This window comes from Zootoca vivipara, chromosome 14 (assembly GCF_963506605.1).
Source record: "Zootoca vivipara chromosome 14, rZooViv1.1, whole genome shotgun sequence".
In the NCBI taxonomy this organism is placed as follows: domain Eukaryota; kingdom Metazoa; phylum Chordata; class Lepidosauria; order Squamata; family Lacertidae; genus Zootoca; species Zootoca vivipara.
In genome coordinates, this window is record NC_083289.1 from 19,107,433 (window position 1) to 19,130,121 (window position 22,689).

The following is a 22,689-nucleotide window of genomic DNA, read 5'->3' on the forward strand; positions in this document are numbered from 1 at the left end:
ATAACTATTTATCAAATTTATGTAGATGCCAATCAATAAATGCTACATATATGGCTTACAAAGAAGACAGGATTGGAAAAACAATCTATAATAATTAAAATCAGCAATAAGCAATGGAAGACCCTCTGTGGCCAGCAAAAAATAGCAGCAGCAAACTTTCCTCGCAACAGAGACAGCATCTGGATTAAGCTACACTATAGCATTAGGCCTAAATATGTAAACAATGCTAAGAACATACCCCCCCCCAAGTCCAACATCTTGCTCCTACAGTGCCTGATCAGATACTCATGGAAAACACAGAAGCTAGACATTAATTCAACAGCACTCTACCGAGCCAGAATTCCCAGCAAGTGACACTCAGAGACTCAATGCCACTGTCAGTGGAGGCAGATCATAGCCTTCATGACTAGTAGCCATTGATACGCTTATCCTCCAGGAATTGGTTTGATCCTCTTTTAAAGCCATCCAAGTTGGTGGCAACCACTGCTTTCTGTAGGAGCTAATTCTACAGTTTCATTATGTGCTACGTGAAGGAAGATTTCCTTTAATCTGTGTTGTGCATGGGGGAGAAAAATGTTTCTTTGTCCATTTCCCCCGCGCCATGCATAATTCCATAAACCCCTCTCATGTCACATCATACTTGCCTTTCCTCCTCAGCTAAAAAGTCCCAAACTCTGCAACTTTTTCTCATTTTGGTTGCCCTTTTCTGAACCTTTTCCAACTCTACAATATCCTTTTTGAGGTGAGGTGAAAACAACCCATATAGATTTGCAATGGGTGAAGCAAAACCAGGTGGCCTTTTTTCAGTGATCAGAAAAAGGAACACAAAGCAAGGCAAAAGGTTTTGGTCCACCCCTAATATTAGAAAGCATTTGGGGGTTGTGTGTGTGTGTGTGTGTGTGTCACAGGGTTGTGACGAAAATACAAGAGGCACCTCTAAGTTTCTTAAGGCATGATAACAACATCATGAAGATATTAAATGGCTGAAAGTAATCAAGGGCCCAAGATGAGAATGGATGTTTTTCCATCTGTGCACTGCACTATCATCTATCTGAATCATCCATCTAAATGTCTCTAGTCAGGTTATCTCCTAAGGGAGGAAAATTAAAATGAAATTATGTGATTTTTGAATAGATGTGGGTTAGAATGATAAGGCAGAGATTCTGGGGTTTAGGTTGTGTGTGTGTGTGTGTGTGTGTGTGTGTGTGTGTGTGTGTGTGTGTGTTTAAAGTCTGCTCTGTTTTAAAAGAGAAAAGTTTCTCTTTCAAATGCCGTTCCTCCGTATGACACTTCACACCTTGGCAAAGGAGACCAACTTGACATGGTTTTCTTTGAGAGTCTAACTCAATAGAGTCAGACTTCTGAAGAGACGTCAAGTAAGATGGATTCAATCTGCAATAGCTCTTGCTATGTCTTCAAATGCTTTCCGCGATTCCATTCAGACTGTTTTCACACATCATGCTTTTATGAGGTGGTGAGCAAAGGGAAGTGGCCTGTTCCTCTCGCTCTTTGTCAGCATGGAATAATAACGAAGATAAAGAAAATGTCACTCCTATTATTTTATTCATTTAATGACTGCCTCACTTTTCAGTCCTAAGGGGATCTTTCAGGCAGGTCCTTACGCAGTGTGGCAAAATGCAATCAAATTATTTCATTCTAAGGGCCACACCAGCTGTCCAGCCTCATATCGGCCCCATTTCTTCTTTCAATGCCCAGGTCAGCAGCAGGCAAGATTGAGAAGCATCATAGAAGCAATGGAAGCTCCTAAGTTTAAATCATTGGTCTTCCTGGCTCTTTATTGTCTACACTGTACACCAGGCATCCCCAAACTGTGGCCCTCCAGATGTTTTGGCCTACAACTCCCATCATCCCTAGCTAACAGGACCAGTGGTCAGGGATGATGGGAATTGTAGTCCAAAACATCTGGAGGGCTGGAGTTTGGGGGTGCCTGCTGTACACTGACTGGCAACAGCTATACCGGCTTTGTGAAAGGAGTTTTTCACAAGCCTACCTGGAAGCACCAAGGATGGAAATTTGGCCCTTCTTTGTGTTAAGCCTGAGGTCTGTCACTGAGAGCTATGGTCCAGATTGCAAATGATGGAGAGGAAAAGATGTGATCTCAGGCACTCATCACCTATCGATTAATGTCAGGTGCTCAGTACCATTGCTTGCCAGCTATTCAATGGTAAAATACTAAATATAATTACATGACCGCAATCACATACTGTTGGATATGAGTTATGATGCCATATTAAAGTCATCATATTAAAGTTATCATCCAGTGTCAAATACAGGTATGAAATATATGCTGAATATTTGACACTGAGTTAGGGATGAGCAGATCTGGCTAGATCCATATTAGTTTGACATGTGCTCAATTGTAAGCTGGTTACATTCTGGCTTATTTTGCAAAAAGAAAAGAAAAAGGGGGGAAAGAACAGAAAAATGTGTTTAAATTGTATGCACCTCCTCCTAAAGTACACTTTTTCTAGCACTCTGAGAGTATTCTCCTAAAACAAACCATTTTTGTATGAATCTAATGCATTTCCCTTGAAAATACAGTATGTATTGTGTATGCTTTGTGATGCATTTCCCCCCTAAAATATGCATTTTTATATGCTTCTCCGTGTAGTTCTAAAATATTAATTTTGTGCACATTTTCTTTGAAAATGCATCATAAAATTCAGAGTGGTGCATAAACTGATTAATAGCTGCATTCTGATCTTTATATAAGTGTGGGACTTATAGGTCATAGGAATTAGGTCAACCTATTTTAAAAATGTAGACTGAATCAAAAATCCCCCTTTCCCCCTACATTGAAATCCTCAATGAAGAATTCCTGAGAGCATATTCATCTGTAGTTGAAAGCTGTGTCTTCATGAGGAAACATACCAGACACAGGTGTAATATGCTTTCAACTAATTCTTAAATAAACCCAAAGCCACTCCAGTATTATTAATTCCATGCGTGCAATTGGCAAAAGTACCTAATCATGACAAACCATGAGTGTGGTTGAGGAGCCATTTTCAAGAAGAATACAGATTTGAGTCTCATTCTTTCAAAAAACTATTTACGGTAAACCAAAGGGAATGAAAACAGGATTTGGGGGGGAAATGCAGTAGAGATGACACACACACCCCAACACATCAATTGACAGAATAAAAAACAGCAAATTCAGCTCTTCCAAAGTAAATGGGTGGACTAGTTCAGGGGAGTTGTAATAAGGAGCTATCGTGTTTTCTGCCCCTCATTGAGAATTGGTTTCAAATTCTGGGTTCATGGTTTTCCAATTCTGACTGAGCTAGAAATAAGTGGAAGCTATTACCTTTGAAGGCTGTTTCCTGCTCTCTCACAGATGGGTTTGTGGAAATTCCACTGCAATGAGATTTGAGATTGGGTCAAACACACATACAATTTCATATCTGGTGATATTCTGGCATTGTTTCTGAATGGATCACAGTGTGTCACGCTTCCCACTATATCAGGAGTGGGGGACCATTTCAACCTTCTGGGCAACTCTGTGGGGGGTCACATGCTAGTTATTTGCACACCATAGGAAGTTTCCATTTGATAGGTGGTAATCTGTATTTACTCAATTTCAACAGGCTTAAAGCTTAGGAGGAAAGTGGCCTTTGTTAGCTTCCTCATTTTGTCTTTGTATCCTCCTCTTTCCCTCAGGCCCTAAAAGACCCAACCTTGGCTGCCCGAAAGGATTTCCAAAGGGAGGCAGAACTTCTCACCAATCTTCAGCATGACCACATTGTAAAGTTCTATGGTGTCTGTGGTGATGGAGACCCTCTCATAATGGTATTTGAGTACATGAAACACGGAGACCTGAATAAGTTTCTGAGGTAAATCCTGAACAAGCTTGGTTTACAATGATTTAGAGTTCTTAAGGAGAGACCTCAAAGAGCCATAAAGCCTTCTGAAGTGGGAATTGTGCCCCACCAAGGTGCTAATAATGACTTTTAAAGCCTTGGGCAACTTGGGGCCTAAATATCTGAAGGGGTATCTCTCCCTGTACCAAACTGTCATTGAGCTAACATCAACAGTCGATGTCCTCCTTGCAATCTAAGGACAATCAGCTATGCATTGACCTGAGAAAGGGCCTATTTTGTGGTGACACTCCGACTATGGAATGCCCTCCTACTTGAAATATGATTGACACAATGTCAAGTTCCCAGCAACAATTGAAAACCCATCTTTTCCCCCATAGACCATCATGGGAAGGACAGTTGCCTTGGCTAGATTGGACCATTGCTGCAACTGACTTTGCTATTCTTTTATCCACTCCATTTATATTTTGTTTTGATGTGAACTATTGTGTCCTGGAGTACTGATAGCTCAAACGTTTCTGGTCCTATCCCTGGCAGCCCCTAACAGGCACAGAGTCTGATCTATACCTTCTGCCTCTTATTGCCTCTTCCTTCTTAGCTCTCCACCAATTTGCTGATTACTCCACAGCTCTGTGTAGGTCATTCCAAGACATGCAGAACTTTAGGATGCACTGGACTCACATTATCTTTTACTTCATCAGTGGCTCTTTTGGCAAGCTTGGTTAGCCACTGCTGGGCTGAAACACCACCACTACCACCACCACCAGCAGCAGCAGCAGCAGCAGCAGCAGCATCACTTAGTCTTGTCCTGCTCACTGAAAATTTCAGCCAGACTATCTTATAAGTATTTCATTTATCCTTGGATTCTGACAAACACCAAGCAATCAAAGCTACTAGTCATGATAGCTATGCTCTCACTGCACTGTCAGAGGCAATGTCTGTTAAGGATCACAAGTTGTGAGAGTGCTACACTCAAGCTTTGCTTGTGGGCTTCCCATGGGCATCTAATGGGCCACAGGCTGCAGGACAAGATGGGGCATTTTGATTTGATCCAGTTGGGCTCTTCCTCTGTTATTATGTACAATGCAATGATCTGTGGGGTATAAGATTTTCAGTATTCATGGGGTGGAACATGCCCTTAAATAAAGATCAGTTGTTAGCTCCTCATACTGTATTTAGAAAATCGGAAGCTAGAGGTGTGTGTGTGTGTGTGTGTGTGTGTGTTCCCCCCCCATTGCGTTTATTCAGTGGGAGCATAAATGTGTTAACAATGCAGACAATGACCCATAAGCAGTCCTTGCGACATTTGCCAAGGCAAAGTGCTCCAGCTGTGGAATCTGACTCATGACTGGGACAAATAAATCCCTTTTCCCAGCTGCCATTTATTTTAGCTGGCATCTAAAAGGACAAGACATTTTGGGAAGCATCCAAAGAGATGTCTATTAGCAACACAGGCATTTTGAGGGACCCCACTCCCCTTCTGAAAGAAAACCAGAACCTGCGGGCTGTGGTAGCATTAGAGGTGATTTGAAGCATCAGAGCTCTTGATGTTGTAGTTCTTTGTTTTTCCTTCCCAGCCCTATAGGTCTGCCTTGGATTGGGGAGACTTTGAGAGATTAAATGCATTTTCCAAGTCACTCTGACAAGCTAGCAAAAATCCAAAAGCTTTGTTCCACTAGATTTAACAAAGGAATATTGGCAATTCCCCCCATGTTGCCAAGGTCAAAGAGACAGGGGCCTCTGAATCCACCTTGGGTTTTTCTAGTTCTCCTCAATGCCTTTCTCTCCGTGTAATTAAAACACCATGATTCCCTCACCAAATCCCATCCTCTACTTGTCAACAGCAAACAGACATACATTTGAAGGCAAAGGCTCACTGCATGCATTAGCATCTAAATGAGGCACATGTTCATGAAAGCCTCCATGTGCCTGTAATGGCTATTGTCTCCAATGGCAGCAGCTTAAAACCAGTAGCTGGAAACCACAGGAGGGGAGAGTGCTCTTGAGGTCAAATCCTGCTTGTGGGTTTCCCACAGGCTTCTGGTTGGTCATTGTGAGAACAGGATGCTAGGCTACAAGGGCCATTGGCCTGATTCAGCAGACTCTTCTTATTTTCTTAACTAAGGGGCTTCTTTCCAGACCTCCTCCAGATCCTTGCTTCCAGAAAACAAAAATATATATATATAAAAGAGGTGACAGTGTTCCGTACCAGTTGTTATCATCACAAAAAAGCCATAAAACATGCACACATACTTAGAGAGAAAGATTTAGTGACACAGTATAGTGCAGAATATCCACTTAAAATTAATACAATTGCTACAACCTGGAAAGTACTAAAGCATCATCCTGTTTCTGGCTTTACTGGAGCCAGCAAAAACCTGTACAGATGAAAAAGTATTGCAGTACATTTAGAGAATTCTTGGACATTGGCCAGACTGTGAACGACAATCATTATGCACCTATTATTTGAACTTCTGGTACTGGAGGCATAGCTGCCAAGTTCTCCCTTTTTTAAGGGAAATTCCCTTATGCTGAATAGGCTTCCTCGCGAGAAAAGGGAAAACTTGGCAGTTATGACTGGAGGTGATCTCATAAAGTTATTACACACACACACCCCAGTAGTGGGAAGAAAGGTGATTTTTTTTGAGGGGGGGGGTATTGAAGTTTTCACAAGACAATAAAACAAACAATTCTGCAGGAAATAAAAAAGAAACTAATGAAAGAAGGAACAGGGGGGGGGATTAAAAGGAACAGTGTTTCACAAACTTGGGTATCTAGCTGTTCCATGACTACAACTCCCATCATCCCTAGATAGCAGGACCGGCTGTCAGGGATGATGGGAATTGTAGTCCAAATACAGCTGGAGACCCAAATTTGGAAAACACTGGTTTAGTTGGTGTGTTTAGCAATCAATCCCCTGTAAGGGGAATAAGGGTCTCCAATCAACTCCTAACATCCTTTACAAACTATAGCTCGCAGAGTTATTTAGGGGGAGTCATGAGAGCTTAAAGTGGTATCATAGTACTATAAATATATTGTGTTAATGTGGTCCAGGTCAGCTCATACCATAATCCACAAGGATCAAATTCCTCAAGCATCCCTGTGTCAGCCCTAGACCTGTCCTCAGCACTCGGCTTTTCCACTATAGGCGACTCCTAACAATGCAAGCCACTTGACCTGTCACATCCCCATTTGTGGAGCCCTGTCATCTCTCTCTCTCTCTCTCTCTCTCTCGACAATGCATTTTGGAAAGCATCTGAAGGAGAGCCGTGAAAAGCTTCAACAGCTGAACCTGAAATATTTTGGCAGAAATCTGTCGCCGCCATGTCATATCTGTCTTCCTTCCCCTCCCTCCCCTCCACATATGCCTCAAGCTTATCAGAGAGAGAAATTCCAGGATGCAAGCAAGTCAGAACTTGTTGCTCTCAGAGTTTAGCTCCATGTCAAGATGGAGGGATCCATCTGCACAGGCATTTTTCAATTTGTTCACTCTCTGCGGGGCTGCTGCTGCTGCTGCTGCTGCTGCTGCTGCTGCTGCTGCTGCTGTTGAAGAGGGTGAAATGCCAGGATTGATTTCAAACGAACCCAGAAGAGAGAAACACAAAGGAAATGTTGCTGTTGTATCTAATAAAAGAGACAGGAGGCCACAGCAACATTGTCCTTCCTTCGCCACATATTAGGCATTTTCACCGTTCTGCTTCCATGCTGGGCTATGAACTGGGGTGGATGATGAAAACTGACCAGGGGTTCATGAATACTATTGTTTAATGTGGATAGTAAGTTTCCCGAACCTCTATTAATTCTCCATTCTCCATATCACAATATTTTTAGCCTGGAGGAGAGAAGACTGAGAGGTGATATGAGGGGATATACAGTGGGACCTCCGACATTTTCGAGTTACGAGCGGGAAAAGTGGCTGCGTGCTTACGATTTTTTCGACATCCGAACAGAAAACCTGTTCGTAGCTAGATGCAGTTTCCTTGACTTACGAGTTTTTAGATGCGGTTTCCTCGACTTATGGATTTTTTTCCGTTTCCAATGCATTCCTATGGGAAACCGCTTTTCCTATGGGAAACTCGACTTACGAAGTTTTCAACCTACGAGTGTGCATTCGGAACGGATTAAATTCATAAGTCGAGGTCCCACTGTATAGCCTTCTTCAAATATCTGAAGGGCTGCCACATAGAGGATGGAGCAAGCTTGTTTTCTGTTGCTCTGGCAGGTAGAACCCAAACCAATGGATTCAACTTGCGAAAAAAGAGGAGACTCCACCTAAACATTACCCTCTCTTGCCTTCCACAGGGCACACGGCCCAGATGCGATGATCCTCGTGGATGGGCAGCCTCGGCATGCGAAAGGGGAGCTGGGCCTTTCTCAAATGCTTCAAATCGCCAGCCAGATCGCTTCAGGGATGGTTTACCTCGCCTCCCAGCACTTTGTACACAGAGACCTGGCCACGAGGAACTGCTTGGTTGGAGCTAACCTGCTGGTGAAGATTGGAGACTTTGGGATGTCCAGAGACGTCTACAGCACCGATTACTACAGGGTAAGGTGGCTCTAGTAATGGAGCCCGGAGGGGGTGGTACAAAAGCTGGGAAATGACATTGCAGAAGGTTTCCACATCTACCCCATCTTTCCTCACCCAAGCCTGGTACAATATGGAGGGCAGCTCTATCGCTAGTTATTAGTGATGGCAGTTGAACAAAGTTTCCATTCTCAGAAGCAGCATGCCTCAGAACCCCATAGGCTTGAGTCTAATAACAGGGGAGAACATTATTATTATTATTATTATTATTATTATTATTATTATTATTATTGCTACTAACCACCCTTTACCAGCAAGTGCCATGGCCAGATTACAACAAATTAAAATTAGAAACAGTTAAAGCAGATCGCAATCAGAGGAATAGGGTGTGCCCTGCAAACAGACATCTCAAGTGTACGGTGAAAAAGTTAGATGCACCTCTGTGGGGAGGGCACCCCACAACTCGGGGGCTGCCACAGAGAATAAGGAAAGTGGCACAAAAATGCACTGGCATGTGTGGGGGCAACAATTGCTTTGATGCAACACTGTGGCACCTCCCTTGCAAACAGATCAGAATTGAGTATTCAATAAACAACTGGATGTTTAACCACCCTCAAACTTTGGGCAAATAGATACGGGTGATTGCTCAGTATGCAGGATGTTTGTAAGCAACCCCAGTCTTTCAGCTGAGCCTGAAGACATAACAAACTCCAACTGATAGATTGAAGTAAAGAGGTCCAGGTAAGGTATGACCCTTTGATTCCACTATATGTATAGAATGGGCCTCAGCGGTCCATGATGATATAAGCAGTGGGCAGAGAGGGGTGACTCAAGGATCCTGGAAACCAATTTTCCCATGTGGTAGACTGGGGAACACTCAGTTGGGGGGGGTATTGTGGCTAAGTAAATTAGTAATTTTGGAAAGAGCTGAACCAACAGAGTACAGCTATATTCTGAAGAAAGGCAGAATTGTGGATTGATCGATCATTTTCATTAAAAAATGGAAATTACTGCAGTCGGTGAGATGTTAATGATTAGAACATTCCATTCAGCAGTCCAAGTGGAATTTGTAGATCAGTGTTAGGGATCCTATGTCTCCTCCCAGATGTTGTTGGACTCCCAGTTGCCATCAGGCCATAGCTGCCAAATTCCGGATTGAAAAATCTGGGACCAGCAGCGGCGCGGCACCGGAAGTCGCTTCTACGCATGTCCAGAAGTGCGTAGAAGCGACTTCCGGAGCCACTCTGCCCATTTCCAAAATGTCCACAGTACCAGAAGTCGCTTCTGCGCACTTCCGGACATGCGTAGAAACGACTTCTGGCACCGCAGCCATTTTGGAAATGGGCAGAGTGGCACCAGAAACATGGGCGCCGGCAGGAGCTGCTTTCCGGGGGATTTATGGGAGATAAATCCATTCGGGAGACCAGCAGAAAATGGTAAGAAAATACAGGGGTTTCCTGGGCAAAACAGGGTACTTGGCAGCTATGAATCAGGCCCAGCCAGCATGGCCAATGGTCAGGAGTGGTAGGAGTCGTATTCCGTTAACATTTGGAAAGACACAGGTTTCCTACCTGTGTTCTAGGATGGTCTCATGCTCATGATGGCTTTTTCAAGTGAAACAACTCCTGCATTTTAATTTTCATGCACTAAATAATCCACACCTATGCTTAGGCCACTCACCTACCTATGAACCACAAAGCACTTTCTAGGTAGATTGTTTGTTTATTACTACATTTCTATCTCAAATTTCTTCCAAGGAGCTCAAGGTGGCACTCACACACACTTCCCCTTCTCTTCCCCATTTTATCCTCACAACAACCCTGTGAGGTAGGTTGGGCTGAGAGGCTCTCACTGGTCCAAGGTCACCCAATAAACTTCATGGCTGAGTAGGGATTTGAATCCTAGTTTCCCAGGTCCCAGTCCACCACTCTAATGCAGAAGCAAATAACCAGTCACCCGCCAGATGTTGTTAGACTCCAGCTCCCATCAGCCCCAGCCAGCATGGCCGATGGTCAGGGATGATAAAAGTGATGGTCATAGAATCATAGAATTGTAGTATTCAAAGGGACCATAACAATCAAGCAGCTGTACCATGCTGGGGTCGAACCTGCAACTTTGGCATTATCAGCCCCACGCTCTAACCAGCTGAGCTATCTAGCTGCTACCACATTTTGAGAGCTACATGTTTCCCATCTCTACTCTAGCCATTACACCATACTGTTTGCAGTTCAGAAGTCTAGCAATGGGCTGGGCTTAATTTCTCATTTTTAAAAAAAAAAAATTGGGAAAGTGCTTTTGAATGTACATGAAGATCTATTCTTAACCTACAAGAGTCACCCCTTGTCCAAAAATCATAGTGCTAGAAACAGCAGACATTCCCTAGAAAATACATAGAATTGTAATCTCCCCCCCCCTTTCTAGCCATTTCTTATGCATTTACAATGCCCTCATTAATCCACATGTTGCCCTTCTGACATGTTTATCCTTTACTCCGCAGCATGCATTCGACACCCCTCCCTCTTTTCTCTTTCTCTCTCTCTCTCCCTTCCCTAGAAACAGGCATCGCTACAGCGGAACAAGTTGTACATTCCATTCTCTTTCTTTTCTCTGTGTCTTTCATTAACGAAAAGACATTGATAAATTAAAGAGAATCCAGTGGAGGGCAACAAAGATGATTAAAGGATTGGAGGCCATGACCTGCAGAGGGAGATTAAGGAAACGTAATACGCGGGGCTTACAGAAAAGGCAACTGGAAGAGAGACTGATAACTGTGCATAAAATATGGGAGAGGAAATAATAGGCAATTTAGGACCGACCTCGGTACACTTCATTCAGCACCGAACACAATTCAGACAAGGGAATAATTTGTTGGTGGTAGATGGTTGGACACCATCGTTTGGGAAGGTTCAGAAGGATGCAAGATAAGCTCCTGCAGCTTGGGTTCGGGGGCAAGAGGAGGAAGGTCTCTTATGGCAAACGTGTTATCTGACAGGCAAGGTCTGCAATATTTGACCCCTGTCTGCAAATCTCTTCAAATGTATGCTGAGTGGTGCCGGGGAAAGGACAAAAGACAATTCCGGCCATGAAGAGCAAGTCCGAGGATCGGTTAATCATGAACAGGAAGTGGTTACTATGGGCAGAATGAAAACCAAGAACCAGGAACGGGATGGTCCAGTGCACTGGCCCTAAGTATTTGGCCTTATTTGATTTCCAGCTATTTCTAACCCTTTGGGGGTGGGGTAGGGGGGTGGGGAGAGCGTTGAGGCAAACTGCAGGATGCTCACCCACACGTAAAGCATGTTAACTGTAATCTAACCTGGATGCTGCCACAGCATCTACAACTGCTGTGTGTTGCACCCAAATAGGGCATTAAGAAGTATGTGAGACCACCATCCATCCACATCACTTTCTGGTATCTCCCCAGCAACATCTAGGAAATCTTTATCTAAGGAACGCACAGCAATGTACATAGAGTTCATAGAATCATAGAGCTGGAAAGGACCCCAGGGGTCCCCATCTAGTCCACCCCCTGCAGTGAAGAATCTCAGCTAAAACATCCATGACAGATGGTACACAACCTCCTGAGGGAGACTGTTCCACTGTTGAACAGCTCTTTCCGTTAGAAAGTTTTTCCTGATGTTTAGTCAGCCTCTCCTTTGTTGTTGCCTTGTTTTAGCCATGCTAAGTGATTGCTGCTTAAGGTCATCCAAAGAGCTACATGGCTAAGTGAGACTCTGAACTTTGTTCTCTTTGGTCCTGCTGCAGCACTTTGTTGTTGTTGTTGTTGTTGTTGTTGTTGTTGTTGTTGTTGTTGTTGTTGTTGTTGTTGTTGTTGTTGTTCCAAAAGTAGCTTGCAGCGACTTACAAAAAAATAGTACATGCATTGAAACCAACATAAAACTAAAAGAGAATAAATGCTAAAAATACATTCATATTGATAAGAAGGCAGGCCTAAAGCATCCCACCCACTGACAAAAGCCACAGATAATGAAAGGTCAAAAACCTGGTGGAAAGGAAATGGGAAAGAGAATGTTGCATGCTACCTTAATCTGTGAGCGGTGCAAGATTCCAGGGGTTCCAGGCGCTTACCCAGGGTTAGGTTTCCTTGGAATGAGGGACAGTGGAGACTGTGGTGTCTTTATGGTATATGGTTTATTGATGATGATGAACATTTATTTATTATTATTATTATTATTATTATTATTATTATTATTATTATTATTTGATGATGATTATATCCCACCCATCTGACTGGGTTTCCCCAGCCACTCTGGATGGCTCCCAACAGAACATTAGTAGTAATAATAATAAAGCTATAAAATATGAAACATTAACAACTTCCCTAAACAGGGCTGCCTTCAGATGTCTTCTAAGAGTCAGATGGTTGTTTATTTCCTTAACATCTGGTGGGAGGGCATTCCACAGGGTGGGCCTCTGCCTGGTTCCCTGTAGCTTCACTTCTAGCAATGAGGGATCCGGCAGAAGCCCCTCGGAGCTGAATTATTGACACATATATGCAACCTCAGCCTACAGTGGAGGGGCTCAGAGTATTAACATGCCAAGAAGGTCTGACTTCTCCCATGGCCACAGCCTTGGATCCCAGCAAAGATCAGGCATGGTTCTGTCTCTCAGCTGTCCAGCCTGCTTTCATCTTCAGGCTGACACACACACAGCTCTGGCTTTGTCTTTCTAACTAGCAGAAGGCTAAGGGAGGGAGACCCACCTAGGACGGAGACCCACCCAGGAGGGAGACCCACCCATTTATCCTCTGGCACACAACCACTTTCTTTGATACCCTTACAACCCATATTTAGGGGGCCATTACCAAGAAACTTGTCTATTACAGCAATTGGATCCTGGTTGGATTCAGGAATTAGAAGGGACTAAGGGACTCAGACATACAGCCTCCCCCCCAAAAAAACCACCCCACAACAATAGGTAATGAATGATGATGCCAGGAGATAGCATTCCATAAGTGGGGAGCCACCACTGAGAAGCCTTGTTATTGTGTTGTTGTTGTCCGCACCTCCCTCAGAGCGGGCACACAGAGAAGGACCTCAGATTATTAACACATGATCTCAGTGGGTTCATGTGGGGAGAGGCAGAAAGCCAGTACAATCATTGGTGTAGTTACTATGTGACTCTAGTCACTAGGCAAGACTTCTCCAATTTGCTACCCTCCAGATGTTTTGGACTATGGCCCCAATCATTGCTGACCATTGCCCATGCTGGCTGGGACTGATGGGAGTTGCAACGAAACTCCGATGCTGTCAATAAATTATGAGACGAAGGGGTCCAGGGGGTGAAGCAATCCCCCACTCAACTCCTTTCGCCTTAAAATAAACCTCTCACTACTTCTGGGCTTCTTAGTAAGGAGAGTCTAATTCCAGCTTTCGTGGCCTGATCTCATTAAAACTCAGAGCTACTTAAATGAACAACCTCTTGCCTACAGTAAAGCCCCCCCCCCCCAGCTAGCATCCCCACTGTATCAGTTTGCCTTTTCACCTTGGCAAATTTGTGGCACTCTAGTTTTTCACCCTATTGCCCCTTTTGTGTGATTCTAGGACACAAACTATCCCCCTTTTCCCTGAGGTAAGTTTTGCCCTCTTCTGAGTCTCCACCTCTGTGAGTTTTGATACGCTGCTGGAACAACTGAGACGATTCTCCTTGGCACAACAAAGATGAATTTTCTTGAGAACATAGGGTTTCTTAACGATTCATAAGGTTACAAACTTAGTTACAGTTGTACACTAACTCTGTCAAACTTTAACTCCAAGTTCACCTAAGCCTAACCTAAACCACCACTAACCTCACTTCACACCCTTCTCCTTCCCTCCTTTGTCCCCACACTCCCCTCTCCCTCTCCAAACGGCTATCCCCTCCTCTTTTGAACCGGGAACCGTCCCGCCTCCAAAAGATGTGCTGTCCGTTAAGTTGGAGATGGATTAACTCTTTCTAATCCAGGGTTTAATAAATCTTCCATACTAGGGCTAATCCGTTACAGGAGTCATAAACATTTGTAGGGCATGAGAACTGGGAAGGCTGTTCTCTATGATGCCATCCTGGTGTGAGAGTGTGCCTGATGAGCTTTACCTTTCCACACACACTTTGGCTGTGACCTTAGATCAGGCACACTCAGTTTACAGCCCATGAAATCCAGCCCACCAGCCATGTAGTGCAGATCATCACTGCATTGATAAGCCTCTGCTTCCACAGGACCGCAGGAGGTTGTCATTCACATGGCTTGCTATAATGGCTGGATGGCCGTCTCAGGCTCAGGTCACAACTGATTTTATTCACTTATTTAAAATGAGCAAATGTTTCTTAATTTCCCTTTGATCAAGTTTTTCCAGGATAGTGTGCTAAACTGATTCATAACAAAACATCAATACGATTTAGAAACTCAACAAAAAGATGTTGTTGTTTAGTGGTTTAGTCGTGTCCGACTCTTCGTGACCCCCATGGACCATAGCATGCCAGGCACTCCTGTCTTCCACTGCCTCCCGCAGTTTGGTCAAACTCATGTCCGTAGCTTCGAGAACACTGTCCAACCATCTCGTCCTCTGTCGTCCCCTTCTCCTAGTGCCCTCAATCTTTCCCAACATCAGGGTCTTTTCCAGGGAGTCTTCTCTTCTCATGAGGTGGCCAAAGTATTGGAGCCTCAGCTTCACGATCTGTCCTTCCAGGGAGCACTCAGGGCTGATTTCCTTAAGAATGGATAGGTTTGATCTTCTTGCAGTCCATGGGACTCTCAAGAGTCTCCTCCAGCACCACAATTCAAAAGCATCAATTCTTCGGTGATCAGCCTTCTTTATGGTCCAGCTCTCACTTCCATACATCACTACTGGGAAAACCATAGCTTTAACTATACGGACCTTTGTAGGCAAGGTGATGTCTCTGCTTTTTAAAATGTTGTCTAGGTTTGTCATTGCTTTTCTTCCCAAGAAGCAGGCGTCTTTTAATTTCGTGACTGCTGTCACCATCTGCAGTGATCAAGGAGCCCAAGAAAGTAAAATCTCTCACTGCCTCCATTTCTTCCCCTTCTATTTGCCAGGAGGTGATGGGACCAGTGGCCATGATCTTGGTTTTTTTGATGTTGAGCTTCAGACCATATTTTGCACTCTCCTCTTTCACCCTCATTAAAGGTTCTTTAATTCCTCCTCACTTTCTGCCATCAAGGTTGTGTCATCTGCATACCTGAGGTTGTTGATATTTCTTCCGGCAATCTTAATGTCATCTGCATACCTGAGGTTGTTGATATTTCTTCCGGCAATGTCAAACAAAAACATGAAAAACTAAAATGCAGAATAGAGCAAACTAAATCCCCCACAATCCAAATATGCTAAAAATGCCTGGGCAAATGGGAAGGTCATCACCGGGTGCCAAAAATGCTTGTAATGTTGGTATCAGACACACCTCCTTGGGGAGGGCATTCCATAATCATTGCAGAAAAGCTCCTTACCTAGGATTGAATTAAGCAACATACCCTTCGGTGATAAGCAGAAGCGTCTCTCAGCAATTGAGAACAACCTTTTAATGGATTCAGATTCTCAGTTCCCAGGGCAAGAACCCAAAGCAAGTTCCAGGTGATTTCACTGAAATGTTCCTGTGAGCGTCCATGCTGAGTTTTCCCTGGAGAATGCAGCAATTTATCATTTTCTGGGGTATAGGCTGTGGAGAATTCCATCTGAAGGCTGACATTGACATGACAGGTCTAAAGCTCACTGCAGGCTGCCAAGTTAATTAAAACCCACCAGACCTCTCTGCATGGCTCTGGTTAGGTGTGTTTGTCTGTATGTATGTGCCTGTAATTGCACACATTTTGCATTTTTACTAAGCACAAGTGATGGGATGCATGAATACATTCTGGGCTCAGGCTTGACGCCTGGCTCTTTGCTTTCATTGCTTGGGAGTTGGTGGTTTTTTGTTTTTTGTTTAATCTTTAAAACAAAGGGAGAGAAGCACCATCTGGCTCTTGCCTAAGTGGGATGCAAAGCGCTTTGCAAAGGTGAACTGCTTAATTTCCTGCAACACGTCTGTGTACAACAAACAGACGTTTATGTAACAAAAGCAGCAGCAACATCAGCCTTCTTCTCCCCATAAGTCTCTCTATGTTCTGCCTGAAGACAGATGCATCCTTTTCCTATTCAGATCACCTTGGAATGAGTTCAGCTGTGTATCCAGCTTTGACAAGGCAAGAGGGTTTTGTTTTATGATTTGGAAAATCATTTTTTAAAAAAGAAACACACACACACACACACACACACACACAATTGGAGATAACATTTCGAGCAGTGGAAAACGTCAAAAGGAAACTATCTTATCTCATTATACATTATACATTATACATGAAAAACCCCTTGGTTTTTCCTGTAAGACCAATTGCAGTCCTTAACAGTTGTCAACAGGTTTACCACACCTATCAGCCAATCACCCATTCCCACCACCCTTCTGAGTAATACCCCTCCCCACCCTCTCACTATATACAGTATAAGGGTCTGGTGACTTCTGTTACAGTGTATCTGAAGAAGTGTGCATGCACACGAAAGCTCATACCCATGACTAACTTAGTTGGTCTCTAAGGTGCTACTGGAAGGAATTTTTTTATTTTGTTTTGATCCTGGCAACCGTCACATTTCAAAGTCACAGGCAGGGGTGGATTGGATTATTGATATCCCTTCCTTAGAAGCAGAGGTACGTGAAACCAGCCCCTTTATTTCCACAGAGATGTGCACCTTCTCTCCCTTTAGGAGAGTGCGTGATTAAGACATTTATCTGCAAATACTGATGTGCAGTTATTGCAGTGCAGTTCTTAATCACTGTGTTTCACTACAGGGTGCATTGCATTGCATTCAGTGAGCTTGATTGTCTATCTCCTTGCACATTCAGCTTGCATCTCTCTCCCCCCCCCCCCATTGGCAGTAACCAGAAACCCTCCTGTCTGTTCAGGATACTTATCTGCTATAGAGAATTTGCAGCTTTTGCCACCAGAAGCTAAAAAGCTCAGGAGTTTGTGGCATTCCTTAATGAGGGTTTTTCATCCAAAACCATGAGATTGCTGCTAAATCCAAGGTAGCTGAAAACATCTGCCCTCAAACCAGATCCAGTTCACAGATGGCATTCTCTCCTTCCTATGAGCTGCCCTGTTCATTTTGCTGGATAAAGTCGACCCTGGTAAATATCTCTGGGTGTATCTAGATTTGTTCCTTCTGCTGAACTGAATGGACATCCTTGTGCACATATAAGAACATTTTTCATAAAGAGTATACAAAGATTATGCTCTTATTATTAAGAGCTAGCAAATAGACAATGTCCCTATTTGCATCTGATGAATGTGGGAGGGCATGGCCAATAGCCCATAAGTTTAAGCAGTTCAGATGTGACACCCCCCCCCCATTGAATGAGATGGAGTGACTCCCAAAGGCTGCAGCTTTGGGGACATTTTAGTTTAGAGAGCAGGCGAGTAAGCAGTGACATGAAAAGGGGACTGAACATATTCATGGAGGAGAAGGTTGCCAGTGGCTACCAGCCATGATGGCTATATGTTCTACCACCACTTCTGGAGGCAGCAGTGTTTCTGAATACCAGTTGCTGGAAGCCACATGGGAAGAGAGTGAGGGTGTCACACCGGCATCTGGTTGGCCACTGTGAGATTAGGATGCTGGGCTAGATGGGTCATTGGCCTGATCCAAGCTCTTCTTATGAGATACCAGCCCTCTTTCTTCTTGGGCTGCGACTCAGTCCACAAATGCAGGCATACCCTCTTCTTTTGGTATGTGAAAATTGCTGCTTGAAATTCCGCTGCGGTATATTTAGCGGTATATATATATGGTTACTAGGCCACTCTTGGAAATCTAGCTGCAGCATAACTGGATAAATCGATTCCTCACCTGCCCTTCAGGAGTTCTATCATTCCCTCCTATTTGATTGATGCTAATTAAATGAGCTTCTGGCCCTTTTCCCCTTGATTAAAACTGAAGAAATAATGACCTGTGAAATGCCGGCCATTTCCAGTTAAATAGAGTTGGTTGAAGAGCTGCTTGTGATCCCAACCCTGTCATTAGGGCACCTGTCAGTAGCCTTGTAGGTATTTGGGACAAGAGGGAGTACAAATTAGATGCCTCAGTATCTAACAAGCCATTTATTACTTGCCTCCCAGCAGAATCATTTTGCTCTTTCTTTCCCAAGTGATATGAGGCAGCTATTCTTTCCCAAGTGTTTAAGGCAGCTATTCGGGGTCAAAGAATGCAAGCATCTCTGATGGAAGTTGGAAGCCGCCTTATAATGAGATGAACTGTTGGTTCATCTAGCTCAGAATTGTCTACACTGACTGACAGAAGTTCTCCAGGGTTTCAGGCAGGGAATGTTTATCAGTCTTACCTGCAAATGCTAGGGATTAAACCAAGGACCTTCTGCATGGAAACCAGGTGTTCCACCATTGAGCTACGGACCTTTCTATACCAGTTAAGAGAGGGGACTTCCAAAAATAACACTAGGGTGATGCCTTTGCGGCATTTCACACAACTTGAGAAGCAATGGTGGCCACTCTGAAAATCCCAATGCAGATCTCTCCAACATGGGATGGGAGGAGAAAAATCCAGTTCAGTTCAGTTCACATTCAAAGGCAAACCTACCCAATCTGTGCTTGCTGAAGTCTGCACTTATTTGCAGTTCTCCAGCCAAGTGATATATACAAAAGTGCCTGCACTGGGGTAAAGTGTGCATAGAGATGCATATATATGTGGAAATAAAACTGCATTGTGTTAGGGGGAATTGCATAGAAATTTTGCATTGAAACAAATTGCATGGAAAAATGTGTATACTAAGAGAAATTCTTCACACAGTGCATAGTTAAACCATGAAACTTGCTTGTGCAGAAGTCAAGTGATGACCCCAAACTTAGATGGCTTTGAAAGCGGATTGGACAGATTCATGGAGGATACCTCTATCTGTGGCTACTAGCCCTAGTGGCTATGCTCTGCCTTCATGGTTGAAGGCAGAAATGCTTCTCTATATGAGTTGATGGGAACCCCCAGAAGAGGGCTCTTGTGCTCATCCTTCTCGTGATGTTGCCCTGGGCATCTGGGAGGCCACTCTGAGATGCTAGACAAAATGGGTTGTTGGCCTAACCCAGCAGGGCTCTTACTATGGTCTTACTAAAATGCTGGTGAGGACACTTTAAAGAAAAAATAAGTTAACTGATGTGGAAATGTGGAGACCTGAACTGGATATATGAGGAACAAAGTGAAATTGACTGATGCTCCCAGTAGAAGCCCTTGTGTGGTGAGGCTCCGGGCCCTGCAGTTCCCTCAGACGTAAACACACAGACACGAATACTGTATGTTGGGATAAATCAGGCCACAACTTTATTGGTTACAGAGGTGAGCGGTTTGGCTTACGGTAGGCAATTGGGTGAAGCAAGACTATATCCTGACTCCTGCCTGTCTGCAGGAGTCCCGTGAGGGTCAACCACCGATAGGGGGAGCCGTATGATGTACATCAATTGAGCACCCCCAGGGTCACCGATGGGGTTGTGTCATGGCCATAGCCCACTCCCAGGCCTCGGTCAGGAACCACACCCCTGGATCCCTTTAATGGGATACCCCTTAACGTGGAGGGACAGGCCAGAGGCAACAACTGCCCCTCACATGACAAGGCTTACCCAATGCCTTACCTTACAAAGTTGTGACGATTGAAACTAGGTAGGTAGAAAACCAAATGGCTGGTGCCAATTTGCCAAGTGGAAAAGTTCCTACCCGACAATCAGGCGACCGACATTAGTTATAGTAAGGCCATAGTCAAGCAACACAAGAAAAGAGGACTGGGGCTGGGGCTGGGAGATCCGACAGCGGAGACAAATGGAAGCTGCCCTGTCCAGCCGCACTGCAGTTTAAACACCACGTGGCCACGCCCCCGGCTAACCCGATTGGTCAGCCGGGGGCGTGATGTGGGAGTTCTAATGATGTGGGCAGCATTCCTCTGCCCACAGCCGGGTCACTGGGAGGTCTCGGGTCGCTGCCCACAACACAGCCCCCCCTCCAAAAAGGGGAGTTGTTCTGTAGTAGCTTTCGTAAGTGTCTAGTGAGCTTCTCTCTCTCTCTCTCTGGCTGTTCTCTCTTCTCCCTCATTTACACCTAACAGAAAAAAGCCCCACAAACTGTTAATGACTCCCACCCTCCCTTCCTTTTTGAAACTTGAAGAGCCCTTCATAGCAAAGCATTGTGAGTGCAGAGGAATTAATGGGACAATTAGGCTGTGTTACATTGCATGGCATTATCTCAGAATGGTAATTATCCTAATTTCTCTGTCCCCCCCCCTCGCTGCAGCACCTGATCCTCAGACTCCCTTTCCCCACTTCATTCTCTCTCCTTCAGCTCTCCACCTGTGTGGCTGATACTTTCGGAAGTGCTTGCTGTTCATTTTATTATTGGTAATGAGAGTAACGCTGACAAAGGAACTCCTGTCAGGTCGATGGGAAGCTCTTAGTTGGGAGTGCCAATGAATTGGAGACTATGGGTGGCGGGGGACTAAGCATGGCTCACAAAAGCAAAAGTTGTGATGCCGAGAGCTGCTTAGGCCAAGGATGAACATTATTTGTACCCTGCCCATCTGACTGGGTTGCCCCAGCCACTCTGGGTGGCTTCAAACATATATAAAAATATAATAAAACATTAAACATTAACAAGCAGCCCTAAACAAAGTTGCCTTCAGATGTCTTCTAAAGGTTCTATAGTTACCCTTCTCCTGATGGGAGGGTGTTCCACGGGGGGGGGGACCACTACTGAGAAGGCCCCCTGCCCCAGCCACTCTGGGTAGCTTCCAATGAATAATAAAACATCAAACATTAAAAACTTCCTTTTACAGGGCTCCCTTCAGATGTTTTCTAAAAGTTGTATCATTCTTTATCTCCTTGACATCTGATGGGAGGGTGTTCCACAGGGTGGGTGCCACCACCAAGAAGGCCCTCTGCCTGGTTCCCTATAACTTCATTTCTTGCAGTGAGGGAACCACCAGAAGGCCCTCAGAGCTGAACCTCAGAGCTGGACCACAGAGCTGAGTGATGGCGGTGGAGACGCCTCTTCATAAGACTTTGTAGACCACTGGTTTTCAAATGGTGGGTTGGATCTTACTGCCATCCCATGGCCTGATCCAAAAATGGTTCACAATAGCACCACCACCACCACCACCATACTATATGGGGGGGGGAATATAATTTTGTATAATGGCATTATGAAAACTGTTGAGGCAGGCAAGTGGGGAAGGGAGTGGAGAGAGAGAATATAGGGTCACTTGCACTCATGTATCATTGCAAAGGTGGATCAATCCTAGCCAAGCATCTTGTTGATCAGAGAGAAACTCCAAAAGCATTTTAAAAGTATGGTTTTTGTGGTGCATTTTTGGGATAAGTGGGGGCAAACACACACAACTTAGCTTGTTGAGTGTGCTGGGAACTCTTTAATTGTGACAAACTTGAAGGCTTTTCTTTGTATGAAGGGGCATTCTGCAAGACATAGAAAAGAAGAGCGGCACAAATTTACATATAAATATCCTCCTTAACTTTTGTAATTAAGATATTTGCATGGAAAGAGTTGTCTTTTTGGAGGGGAGCGGGAATTCTCCTGGCTAGTATGTGGTCAGAATATTTGCTCTTGGAATTTTCATTTCAAAGGGGGGGCGGGGGCGGGGAGAGCATAAAATAAAATATACTATGAATGGAAAACTGCATGATCCCAGGGCCGGCTCTAAGGCAAGGCTGGGTGGCGCAGGGCTCCAGGGCGCTGTGCTGCCAGGGGGACACTGCATGGCTGCACCCGCCCGCCAGTCGTGGTGGGAAACGGGGCGGGGCGTCAGAGCGATCTTCGCACCACAGCATCCGATATGCTTAAGACGGCCCTGCATGATCCTATGCACGTCTGCTCAGAAGTCATATTGAAGCCAGTGGCAGTGACTTCCAGATACATGTGCAAAAGACTGTAGCTGTTGTTACTTTCTCTGTCTTAATTGCTAAGGTCAAGATCAGAGGATTAAACCAGAGGATGTTCAAAATAAAAAAATTCCTTCAGTAGCACCTTAAAGACCAACTAAGTTTTTATTTTGGTATGAACTTTTGTGTGCATGCACACTTCTTCAGATACACTAGAAACAGAAGCAACCAGACCCTTATGTATATTCAGAGGGTGGGGGGGGTGATGGGCTGTAAGAGTGGTAAACCTGTTGATGGCTGTTAACGACTGCTGATTACTGCAATAGGTCCTGCAGGGAAAAAACAAGGGCTGAGGCTAAAGAAAGCTTGATCATGCATAATGAGATAAGAATCCTATGTCTTTA

At 44.4% G+C, this 22,689-nt stretch overlaps 1 protein-coding gene across 3 annotated transcripts in view; it reads left to right on the forward strand.

Moving 5' to 3' along the window:
* NTRK3 (neurotrophic receptor tyrosine kinase 3) overlaps nucleotides 1-22,689 on the forward strand; it is a 416,191-nt gene that overhangs the window by 350,975 nt on the left and 42,527 nt on the right. For all 3 annotated transcript variants that reach the window (XM_060282684.1, XM_035131834.2, XM_060282685.1), the window contains exons 14-15: nucleotides 3,679-3,851; nucleotides 8,139-8,382. In XM_060282684.1, the coding sequence (XP_060138667.1) occupies nucleotides 3,679-3,851; nucleotides 8,139-8,382 (417 nt within the window). The remainder of the gene's footprint in view (nucleotides 1-3,678; nucleotides 3,852-8,138; nucleotides 8,383-22,689) is intronic.